The 13,179-nt window shown below is 35.4% G+C and overlaps 1 protein-coding gene across 1 annotated transcript in view; it reads left to right on the top strand.

The window, feature by feature from the left end:
- DCDC1 (doublecortin domain containing 1) overlaps positions 1-13,179 on the top strand; it is a gene marked incomplete at both ends in the record, with an annotated part of 278,965 nt that overhangs the window by 220,936 nt on the left and 44,850 nt on the right. Inside the window, 2 exons of the mRNA XM_081329080.1 lie at positions 7,165-7,288; positions 10,815-10,996. Coding sequence (XP_081185206.1) covers positions 7,165-7,288; positions 10,815-10,996 — 306 coding nt within the window. The remainder of the gene's footprint in view (positions 1-7,164; positions 7,289-10,814; positions 10,997-13,179) is intronic.

Genomic DNA, 13,179 nt, shown 5'->3' with positions numbered 1-13,179 from the left:
GCTCCACAAGCTGCATTGGTCATCAGTGGATTTCTAAGTGAAATTCAAGGTACTGGTTGTCATCTACAAAGCTCTTTGTGGATCAATTGGTTACTTATAGGGCCACCTTTCTCCAATATTCTCTCCCATCCTAAAAGGTGGGTATGACAAGGTGGGTATGATCCAGGTCCCATTGAATTAACAGTGCCATATTATAGGAAACCACAGTCTTGCATCTCAGTTGCTGTCCCTGCATTATCATTTCTGTAGAGATTTCTGATATTTTGTGATATTTGATTTTATATACTTCCTTGAGTTTTTGATTTGGTGGCCTATAAGTTCAATAATATAAAATGATACATCATGACCAGAACAAGTGACTTGAATCAGTCTGTTTTATGGCTGGCAATAATTTCTCAGAATTTCATTTTGGTATTTACCCAGCCCTTGTTGGAAATGCCAAGATTCCAAGCTAGTGCTCTTCTGTGCTGGCAACCATTTAAATAAGCTGGAGATTATGAGGTTGAGCATTTACTGGACTAAAAATTTCATGAAGACCCCATTGTTGCTGTTAGGAAGGAGTTGATCCATACAAGAATTAATAAAAGGGCTAAAAAAAGTGTGACTCTTTCGTCTGCTGATAGAAGTTTATTGGTTCATCTCCATTCTCTTTACCTGCAAGCCCTCAATGGATTCTGCTATATAGTAGATAGTCAATGGTGACCAAAGAAGTCTAAGACATGTCAAGAAATGGTGTTGTAACAATGCTCTATTTGTATGGGCACCATATTGTTTCTCTTTCTGGAACTGTACTTGAAGTCTACAAATCTTTTAACAATGTCTCTTCAATAGTGTATATAATTATTTGCATCTTTGTGTGAATGCAATAATGTTCTGGATAGTTCCTAATCAAATGCAACATGCAGATTGCATTTCTCTATCTATGGGTGCATTATTGGCTGGAGTATTTAATCTGGTAAAATTTGGGGGGCATTTAGTATTCCTATGTGGTTTTAAAAAAAAGAATAGCAGGGGATTTCTGCTTTAATTTTCCTGTTGCCCAGCTGTGATAGTGGCTACTTTTTGTGGAGCTCTGTAACATCTTTCAAAAGTTTGATTTTACCATGCTTTGTCTTTCTAGTGAGGCAACATCTTAACAAGAGAAGCAAAAGTATGTATATTCTAAAGCCAGATACTGCTTTAATTGTTGACTGTTGAAATCTTGGAATGAAAGTCTGTCAAAATATTATGGTCAGGCAAACCAAATGAAAGCTTAATTTTTTTATTAGGGACATTCAAAAATATCATGTTAAGGAATGGACCAGCCCTATTGAAATGCTTATGTCTAGTTTTATAATGAATTCCATTTGTCTTGTACAATTGTTCAGATTGCCACAAAGCACATACTTCAACCCATTTGATCTGCAGTGCGAGCCTAAGGCATTGTAAAACCTAATTTCATCTCCATTACTTCAGCTGATCTCACTTCCTAGAATCAAAGAGTAGCTGAAATGGAACAGGAGTGGAAAGACAGCTCTATAATCAGCAAACAAAAGCAAACTACACTGCACACATACACACATACCTCTCACTTTCTTAGTGGAGAGGTTTGGGAAACCTTGGGGGTGGGGGGAAGCAACTATATTAAGAAAGTTTGCAAAAATTTAAAAAAACAAGGCTTCCCTCTATCCAAAAATTGGAGTTGGACTTTTTACAGCCTGCCAGTGATGTTTTTCTGCAGGTGTCATGCTATGTTCAGGCATGTGTTTGGTAGCAGAATCAGGATATTCCCTGAATGCGGTAGAATTCAGTTTCAGTTTCAGTTTTATTTGATTTGTATACCGCCCTTCTCCCTAGGGACTCAGGGCGGTTCACAGGGCATATATAAATAATAATACAATACAATACAAAAGTTAAAAAAAGATTAAATCAATGCCCAGTTAAAACAGTAATACAATTCTAAAACAACAATTTAAAACCCAAATCCCCCGTCAGGCCAGACCAGCTAATTCAAATAAATGGGTCTTCAGGCCACGACGGAAAGTTCGGAGGTCTGATGCCATCCGGAGCTCCACCGGCAGTTGGTTCCACAAAGCCGGGGCACCCACAGAGAAGGCTCTCCCCCTGGGGGCCGCCAGTCGGCATTTCCTGACTGGAGGCACCCTGAGGAGGCCCTCTCTGTGGGAACGCACAGGGCGGAGGGGAGTTGACGCCGGCAGCAGGTGGTCCCCGAGGTAACCCGGACCCATGCCATGTAAGGACTTAAAGATCATAACCAAGACCTTGAACCTCACCCGGAAGACAACTGGTAGCCAATGCAGCTCGCGGAGCAAAGGTGTAACATGGGAGTACCGGGAAACTCCCAAGACAACTCTCGCGGCCGCATTCTGTACCAGTTGGAGCCTCCGAGTGGTCTTCAAGGGAAGCCCCATGTAGAGAGCCCCATGTAGAGAATTCATTAATGATGAGAAAAACATATACTTTTTTAGGCAAAAAATATACTGTACATAGTGTGTGGTGTATTGCTGATTAAATGTGCAAAGATGGGTACTGTTAGTTATTTTACCCCAAATTTATTGAAAGTGGTAAAATATGAAGGAATAGATCTTGGCTTCATCTGAAACCATGGGGTACATTAAGCAAGCATGTTTCACTGCTAATCACACAGTAGCCCTTCCCTTTCCTTTTTCCCATTGTCCCCCTACCAGATCTATTTTTCGGTCTGACTCAGATTTGGTTTCATGTGTAAATGCAAGACTGAACATACTTCCTACTGATAGGGATGGATGTACTTGGTTTTAATCTTTCCTTTTGCTTTTTTTTAATAGGAAAAGGATTTAAATCATACCTATTGATTTTGGAGTTAGAAAGACTATCATAATTGTTTTTGGTCTAGTATTGAACTTCACATGTTCAGTACTAGAGAGATTTGCACAGAGATTTGATAGCTGTTGGGGGCATTATAAAATCTACATTACATCTTTGAATGCCATAAAGGTAAAAGCAATTGCATTAGAAACTGTCTGCAATAAAAAGAAAATGAAATAAAGTATGGTAAGTAGGATTAAATGTAATGTAGCTTTGAAAATACATGGCTCTCAGTTGAGCTTCCATGAACCGCTGTTTCCCCCTAGTGGCTTCAAATGAGAAATATTGTAGTTTAAATCAGAGAGATAGTATGGTATTGAAAGCTGAGGCAGACCCCCCACCCCACCCCCAATGAAATGCCGTAAGGGCAGAATGCATTTAGGCACTTATACAGTCATTATTTTGCTACCTATTAGTGCCAATGCAGTTCAGAGATTGTCAGCTTTTCATTTATAAAACACAGTTTTCAGAAAGCTTGAACTTGGTTATTAAAAATCATACTGTGGTTGAAACCTGGCAGCTTAATAGCACTTTCAGGGAAAAACCATGTGGTGTACACTGCAGATTTTCATTACCAATAATGCACAAGACCTGGCAGAATCTTGACAGGCTTCACATACTGGATCCCAAACTGCCTATATATATATATATATATATATATATATATATATATATATATATATATATATATATATATATATATATATATATATATATATATATATATATATATATATATATATATATATATATATATATATATATATATATATATATATATATATATATATATATATATATATATATATATATATATATATATATATATATATATATATATATATATATATATAGTCCATCCTGGGCCTGGGCAACAAAAAATTAGCTATCGGTTCTGCCGAAGTGGTACGAACTGGTTGAATCCCACCACTGGACTGAATGCATCAGGAAATCTTGTTAGAACATCTGTAGCTTATCTATCTGGTTACCCCATTCATTAATGTCTTCCTTTTTTAGAAAAAAAAATTAAATCAAGGTTGATTTCCTATTATCAGTTTCTAAAAGAAAATTATAGAGAACTAAACAGATCCCAGTGATGTGAATTAAGCTGATTTAAGATAATGTAATTGAAAGTGTATTGATTTCCACAGTGCCCTAGATAAGAAATTCATTTCCTTATTCTTGTTAAATGGACAGTAAATAGAATTACTGTTCCAGAATAGGAATATGTTAGTAGTTAAGAAACTCTTTCTTGTATCAATAAACAGTTTCCCTGTTTGCACTTAGTATCTTGCTATGTATGTTTTTGTGTATATTTTTTGTGTGTATTTTTGATATGTTATGTATGATCACATATAATAAAAAAGAGACAATATTCCATGTTATATTATATTGTGCTTCGTTGTCATATAGGCCATCTCCTTAAAAAATAATTTTGAAGATTTATATGTACTTAGTTTTTTTATTATAAGATCCATATCGTGTATGACTTCATATAGTTTGTCTATAGCTTATTTTCTTTACTAAGTTCAACTGGCCTTTGGATCACTATGAACCAACTATTGTGGAGTCATACACCTGGTAATAGCACAAGCCATTTAAACGATAAAAAGTTGGAAAAGAGACTTCCGGATTTGTGTCCACAGTACATGGCCGCATGAGAGCAGTCCTCCACTATCCACGGCCAGTTTCTTCCTGCTTGGGGGACCCTAGATAGTTCTGAAGTTGCCCCGGACAGGTGACCATGAAGGAGGGAGTGCCCTGTTGATCATGAAGTGATGGCAATAGCTTTGTTTGATCTGGGGAAAACCCTCCAAACCTGATGGGAGAAAGGCTAGCATGAAATCAGCATCTAGCCCAAGCTGCTTGCAGCCGAAGTCACAGAGCACAAACCTAAACATCGGTGAACAGCGTGAAAACCTCCAGAAGTGAAGGGAGGGGACTATATCCCCATTGCTCTTACAGATGGAAGCAGTGAATTAATATTAAAGGAAATATAAGAAATATATTAAAGTTTGATTTAAAATACTTTAGTCTGGACAAATTTAGGAAGTAAAAAACTGTCAAGATTATACCCTAAATTTGTTTTGATGGAATTATAAAATTATATAACAAAAATAACTTTTTGATTGAAAGAAAAACTGAAAAAAGAAATAACTGCTGACATCTAGTGAAGACTCAGAGAATAGAACACTAACAATAAGGACTCAGAAATTGGCAGAGTGCCTAGAAACAAAGGAAAAGTTGTTCCTTTGAATTGCAAATAACCTTGAAGAGAGCTGGGAACAAAGGAAGAGCCAACTATAAGATTAAAAAGTGTTTGAAAGGGGGGAAAAACAACACCTGGACTGTTGCTTAAATCTAAGAACTGTTTATGGAAAAGAAAAACCTTGGCTTTTTGGCTAATCTTTTAGAGGAGAATCTGTAGGAAGGATTTAAAGTGGCTTAACATACAGAACTGTAATTTTGACTGATAAATTGACTTTTGAATTAAAACAATGATGAAAGATTATTTGAAGGGGGGAAACAACATGGATACCACATATGTATAAAAAAATGACAGGATGCTACATTCAATACTTTCTCCTGAAGGACGTAGCCTGGAAAATCAAGGGCCTCCAGAAGCAACACTTCAAGGCAAGATAAATACATTCCAGGAGGAAATATATGTAATGTTAGGACAAATACAAATGACAATAGACTCAAACCATGAGGAAATCTGAAACAACTTTGATGATTTAAATAAGCATATTTCCAATTTAAATTTACAATTAAAAATACCCAGGAAATAACAACAAAGGCACATATAAATCAGACAGCAGACTACAAATTAGAAAAGTATGATCAAATTGATGAAACAACAAAGGAAAAGAATTACAATTTGACACAAACAGGAAAAAATCTTCAAGGTTCTGATACAACAAGAAAAATGGAATTATCAGGAGAACCATCAAAGTTTGGGAGACAGAAAGTATCTATCTTACTTACTTCATCTTTTGTATTCCCAACAACATTTGTAAAAATATAGGAACTGCTGGGTAAGTGGATTACATCAACTTGGAAAATTACTCGGCAAAAGAAGAAGACCAGAGACAGATACGAGAGATTTGACTCGCCCTACCAGATGGGCTATTATGTGCAATGCTTTTTTTGTCATAGAATGCCCAGAAAGGAGTTCTGGCACCTTTTTTTGGATAGAACCTTGTAGGGTAGGCAAGGCGTGTGTGAGTTCTGGCACTTTTTTCTTTTACAAAAAAAGCACTGATTACGTGAATAAACATTTGTTTGAATATGGCAAAAGAACAGAGAATTTTGAACACAAAGGGGCCTTATAACAAGAAGGATAAGAGATTTATGTAATACAGTATGTTTTATAATATATGAAATGTTAAAATAGTAGGTTGATGTAACTTTTATTAATATATAAGTGAAATATAAACTGATTAAAAAGGATGTTATATCTAGATATTATAAGATAGATAAAAAGTATAGTATTTTTATAATGCATGATATAAAATATTGGGAGGATGTACCTAAATGGGAAAATTTGGACAGTTAGATGACTAATATGAAGAAATTATGATTGATAAGAATTGGATTAAATATAAGGGAATTTAAGCAAACAAAAATTTATTAAAATAGGATGTATGCTGAACTAATGAGATGATGGTTATGAGAATAAGGTAAGCTGAAAAAAATGTTATATAGAGAGATTATTACTATTTATATAAATATAAAAATGCCTATATTTAATCATTTGTATATTTAAAATATTAAGAATTATATTTTGGCTAAGGTTGAAGAAGAAGAATACAAACTGGAGAAGGGAAGATCAAAGAAATGTATCATTAATATATTAATTATGGAATTATCAAATTTAATTATTATTGATTGTTAATTAATTATTATTGTCTTTTTTTCTATTTGAAATATAAACCAAGACAACATGCTGTACACCAGGCACTGGAGATTGTTATAGTTAAAAACTAATAAAATATCTATTAAAAAAAGTTGGAAAAGAACAATACTAAATCTATAGAACAATACTAAAAAGGATAAACAAGGAAATAACTTTTATATAAATTGAAATTAAATTCACAGAGCAGGAATAACGAATTGAAAGCCAGCCAAGGGGAAGTGGAAAGCAGATTAACAGTGCACATATATACATATGTATAGTGTTCGAGAAGTTTTTAAAAGCGTTGTTTGCCAAAGGGGAGGATGTTTTAGCTTCCCAAGAGTTACTGCCAATCAGAAACATATTAGTTAAAAAAACAAGTGAACCTTCTCATAAGAAAATGGATCTTTCTCTTTCAGATGGGCAATTAAACATGAAGGAACAAATAAGCCTGGTCAATGGAAACAATCAAAAGTGGAGAATCCTTTATGGAATAAGTTGACCTATATGTGGCCTGTACTTCCAAATGGAGAATTAAACCAGGTAATTTCTTTGGGTGGTGGGGAGGTGGAATAGACAAATAGACAAATGTGCATGTATATGTGAACTTTATATATTTATTGAAGATATTTAAAATAAGTAAATAAATACATAGACACTAACCCTAACCATATAGATAATGAGAACTGTTGGATGTTAAAAAGTATGAAATATAAATAAATAGATAATAATAATAATAATAATAATAATAATAATAATAATAATAATAATAATAATAATAATAAATTGCATAATAAAAGTAGATGCGTAATTCTTGAAATCACAGAAGGCTTCAGTAGAGAAGCTCCATAGAAATCTTCTACCCAAGGGAGCCATTTGACAATAGAAGGCAGACTTCAGGTCATATTAAAAACCTCTACAAGGGTCCCATCATAAGTTTTGAAATGATTTGCAGTGCAATCTAAGGAATTGTTCCATATGGTTAATATAAACTGCTGTCCATCAAAATACAGCAATGGCCATTCATTCGTCTTTGATTATTATTACCTTGCTTAAAACCTTATCCTATCCTTCATTGCTGATTATGAAGAATTCCTAAAGCTATTGAATGTGTGCAAAGCAATAATTTATACTGTATCTGTTTTGTAATTTTCTTAGCTTTCTGCTGCATTCTGTAAAATCTATTTCAGGGTAATTTTTTTGTATTTTTTTGCTTTGAATTTGTTGCATGTGTAAGTGCTCTTAAAAATAAAGCTGGCTCTCAACATGAAACTAATACTCTAAAATATTATTTCTTTTATCCATGTCTATATTATTGAATTTTTGCCAAAGTAAAGAGCACGTCACAGAGAAGAATCGTGTTTATTGCAATTATCATCGGGAGCTTGCTTTATAAGAAAAAGGGGTCCTGAACAATGGGAAAGGACAGATTTTAATAGGAGTTGAGGGATGCAAGGTGGAAAATCCTAGGCATCTGACTGGCTGGCTAGTTTGAGGAAGTTGGCAGGTCAAAGTACCAGGGGCAAGTTCTATTGTAAGGCAAAGTGAGCCTTTTAGGAAAACAGTAGAATTAGGGAAGCTCATTGCTAAGGAGGTGGCACGTTGAAGTCATCAACAGATATGGAAGATGGAAGGTTGGGGATTCTCTAGGTTCCAACTCTCTCTTTAGGGCTGCTCTTTGGCTATGCTGTGAGCTGATGGAGAGGCTTCTATTCTTTGATCTAATGGGCTTCCAGAGAAGTTTTGTCTGGGGCAGTGAGGGTCAATTCGGGTCTAATGGGATTAAGTAAAGAGAGGAATTGGGTTTGATCTTTGCTTGATAAACAATCAAATCAATAATTATTTTAGGGTCAGATGTATGTGTTTAACATCTATATGCATGAAGTATAAATAAAGTTATTATATACCTATTTATGAATGAACCTTTATTATCAAAGTACAACATGTATACAGTGAGATTGGCTGAGCCTCCCTTCATGCCCCCCAACAACACAACTCACAGTGACAACAAACCCACCATCTTGTTACACCATGTGAGCTAATTGCACAACACTCCGGCCTTGTAGTCAATCATACAAAGAGTTATTTCCCGTTCAGGAGCCTGACAGCCCATGGATAGAAGCTGTTCTTCAGCCTGTTGGTATGGCTGGCTATACATCTATATCTCCTACCCAATGGTAGGAGAGTAAAGAGGTACTGACCAGGGTGTGAGTCATCCTTGAGAATTTTTTTCACTCTTCCAAGGCAGAGAGCCCTGGCGATGTCATCCAGTGGTGTCAGGTGACAGCCCACAATGTTTTGTGCTGTGCTCACCACCCTCTGTAATATCTTTCTATCCATGGCTGTCAGGCCAGCATACCAAACCACAATACAGTGTGAGAGGATGCTCTCTATAGTAGACTGGTAAAAAAAGGTCATTAGTTGTTGTTCTACTCCATTCTTCCACAAGACCCTGAGGAAGTGGAGTCTCTGTTGGGCCTTTCTGGCCACCTGGGTTGTATTGACTTTCCAGGTAAGATCTTCACAGAGGTAGACTCCCAGGAATTTAAAGGAGGAGACTCTCTTCACACAGCCCCGCCCCCCCAATGTAAAGTGCGGCAGGTTCCTCTCTTTTCCTCCTGAAGTCTAGCACCATCTCCTTTGCCTTGCTGATGTTCAGGTGCAAGTTGTTCTCTAAACACCAAATTGATAGTTTTTGTACTCACACATAGCAATCTAGATGACACCAATTCATATTTTATGACACAGAACTAAACTGTTGCATTCATAGTTAAATCTATACCTTCATTCCCCTGAATGTTTTCATCATCTCCACTCCACAATACCAGACTATCTTTATTTATATCTATTATATTCTCCCCTATTGTCTTAATTTCACAGACATACAGTTCTATTTTCCTTTTCCATTAGTTAATTCTGGCTCTTTACCATTTAATCCTTTTACATTCCAAGTCAAAATCTTTCATGTTATGATCATCACTAGAAGGGCCCATAGGTATTGACCCCCATCACAATCATCACTTCGTTGAAACAGACTTTGATATATTGTTCTACAGTAATGTATTGATTTGTCATTTTTAGTTATACCTGTGCTACATACAGGATTCCCTACTACTGTAATATTAAGAGAAACTTTGATCAATGTTGGCATATTTAGCCAGCATGTCATGCACAGAATTAAACTCCAGTTTCCCAGGTGACCTGGATTTATCTTTTTCTCATTTGTTGAAGACAGTGTCATTTTCCTGATGAAGATAAAGAGGAAGCAATATTTGCCTCCGTGAAGGTCTTCCTGTTGTAGAAGCCTCAGCTGGCAGTTCCAATATTCAGAAGGGGATTCTCCCAGTGGTGGGATTCAAATATGTGAACAACTGGTTCTCTGTGTGGATACCGCTTCCAGAAGTCCATTCTCAGCCTGAGCAACAAAAAATTAGCTACCAGTTCTACCGAACTGGTGCAAACTGGCTGAATCCCACCACTAGTTTCTCCTATATATGCAGCACAACATGGCAGCTTCATTTTGTTCTTGGAAAGAGGCACAGTGCCTCACTTAAAACATTACTGAAGCAAAGCAGCCCTTCAAAGCTTTTCATAAACCTAGTAACATTTGTTGATTAGTTTTGAGAAGCAAAAGATCTTATATGTCTGAAGTTGTGGTTTAATGCTTTTAGTTTTCTTTTCTCTAATTGTTCAAACACTGAGGATATAGAAGTCAGTAGATTCATCTGTTGGTTTCAAGTATACATGTGAGGAACGACGATAGCATTCCGCCTCACAGGGTTTCTCCTAGGCTGATTGTAATCTATGTAGCTATTCAACTGTCTGTGAATTTTAAAATAACTCTGATATGTTTGAACTTTTAATTATTCATGGCTGAGACCTGTCTGCAGAAGATTTGGTGTACTGTATTTGCTGGCATTGTTACTTTTGCTATTCTTGGCCCTCTTAACCCATATTCTAATTCCACGTGTGGAGCTCTTTGTCTCCAAGAAGTTGAATTATTGACATTTTTATAATACACGGCATTATAATAATTACATGAAATCAATATTTATTTTTGTGCTGAAAGGCTTTTGACTGGCCCATTGAAGGTCTGCTGATTCCAAACAGCCCTCCACTAAAAAAACCTGCTGATAGGAAGCCAGAGATCAACATGCCTTTGAGACTGAAGGTTTTGAGGAATGGCGAGCCAGACAAAAACAAGGCCCTCTCTGTTCTTGGATTTGACTCTGCATTTGTGATAAGAAAACAGTAAGAACATAGTATTTCTTTTTCTCATATACATGTAAATGTCTTTATGTGAACGAATTAAAATCAAAGTTATGTGAACTTTGCGAGTAACTATACCTTTTCATTTACCCCCCCTTTTTAAGTGAAATCGCTGAGATAGCTTTCCAAAACCTGTTTTGTTTTGCAACAATGAGGAAAATATGAATTCAGACACAAGTCTTGGGATTAAATTAAACAGCTAGCTATCCATCTTGATCAGAAACATAATAATTTATATGCAATGTTGTCACTTCTTAGGCAAATTAGGGCAATCCTGTACCCACATATATTTAATTCTCCATTTTAAGAGACTGGTTTAGAAGTGCACAGTAACTCTTCTCCCAATGGCCTATGTCTTTGGAGATATTATGTTGAATAACATTGAACAGCTTTTTGTTAATTCTGATTAATCTTGTCCATCATTGCTTTAATTCAATAAAGGAGAATATCTGTAGCTCAGAGGTCCTTGGTGTTCTCTGAGCTTGATTGTTTTCTTGCAGACATTTCACTACTCGTTACCCAAACTTTAGCAAGAGAAATCTCTGTGTGAAACTAGGATCTAATATGTTTCCAGAGATTGTTATTACAGCTTATATTGTATCAGTGAGAAGCTAATGTATTCATATATGTATTTGTTACAGTTCATGGCAGTGTTTATAGTGTTTCCACTTCCTAATTTTCCCCTAGCAACAACCCTGTTAAGTAGGTTGGATTGAGAAGCAGTGACTGATACAAAGTCACCGAGGGAGCTTATTTAGCTGAAGGTGGATTTGAACCTGTGGATCTCCCTAGGACTATTTAAGTACTATACCAGATGGGTTGTTCTAGGACAGGGATGTCAAACTGCTGGCCCATGGGCTGGACGCGTCATGGCAAAACCGCACCCAACCCATTGCCAGTAATGGAAAAAAAGTCGTGATACATTGTGACACATCATGTGACGTTGCGAGTTTGACACCCCTGTTCTTGGATATCATGTTATCTGAATAGGAATATATAGCCCCATCCACAATATTTGATCATGAGCATAACCTTAACATGGTCTTAACAAGCAGTGGAAATAGGACACCTAAGAAGTCTGTATAGTAAAACAAGACAATATAAAATTAGGAATAAAAAGGGACTGAGTGAATGTGGACTAGATATAAAAGAGAGTGACTGGCATAAAAGAAATTGTTGTTGTTTTGCTATATAGAGTTGTTTTGCTATATAGAGAAAATAAATGAAGATAGCACTAGAAAACAAATATAAATGAAATGAATTAATGGGTTAAGAAGAAACAAACACTGAAAAAGTTGGGGTTAAATGATATCCATAAAATCCTAACTAAACATTTTAAAGAATAAAAATCAATATATGTACTACAGGCAAGAATGGTTTGCAAAAAAAATGTGGTATTGGTGTAAACTAGTTCTAGCTGTGTTTCCTTTTTCTTATTTTATGACTTAAATTTATTTGGCTACTATTTCATCTTTATTTTAGTAATTTCAGTTGCACCACAAGTTAAATCCTGTAAACTATAGTTACATAGCTATAGTAAGCAAACTCTTATGTTTCCTGAAGCAAAATACTAAAAAATCCATAGTGCTCAATAGTGGCCTCAACAGTGAAGCACAAATGCTTATTGCTCTGTGCTTAATTTTATAGCAATTATTTCAATTCCATTCCTCAACATTATAACTATAATTCCTGTAGAAATCTCATCTTTTTAAGAACTTCATCATTTAATTGCTTGAATTTTTATTCCATCTACTCTGCTGAAGTCGTCTCTTTATAAACAAAAAAATAATTTGAAGCAGCATAACATCATAATTGATTAATTAATATTTATTTTTAGTGTTTTAAATAACCATTTCTTGTTCTCTTTGACTTCATGTTTCCAACTATCTTTTTCTCTATATACACATTATTGATATTTTGCTCTTATAGCTGCCAACTACCTAGAGTTTGTGAATAGGTGACATGCAAATGAATAAATAGCTTTTTCTCATCCTCATGTTTCATCACAATCATTCTCTTATATGCATTTTTCTCATTTATAGCTTCTTTGACTTCATTATTTTACCAAGCCACTTTTTCCATACTTCCGTATCCTCTGCAATGCTTCTTTTCAGTTTTTCCAACTAAGCTCTATATTACATTTCATTCTGTCTATCTTCTACTCA

Source organism: Vipera berus (assembly GCF_964194415.1).
Source record: "Vipera berus genome assembly, chromosome: 1".
Taxonomy (NCBI): Eukaryota; Metazoa; Chordata; class Lepidosauria; order Squamata; family Viperidae; genus Vipera; species Vipera berus.
The sequence above is the reverse complement of the archived record's forward strand: the minus strand, read 5'-3'. Positions and strand labels throughout refer to the sequence as shown.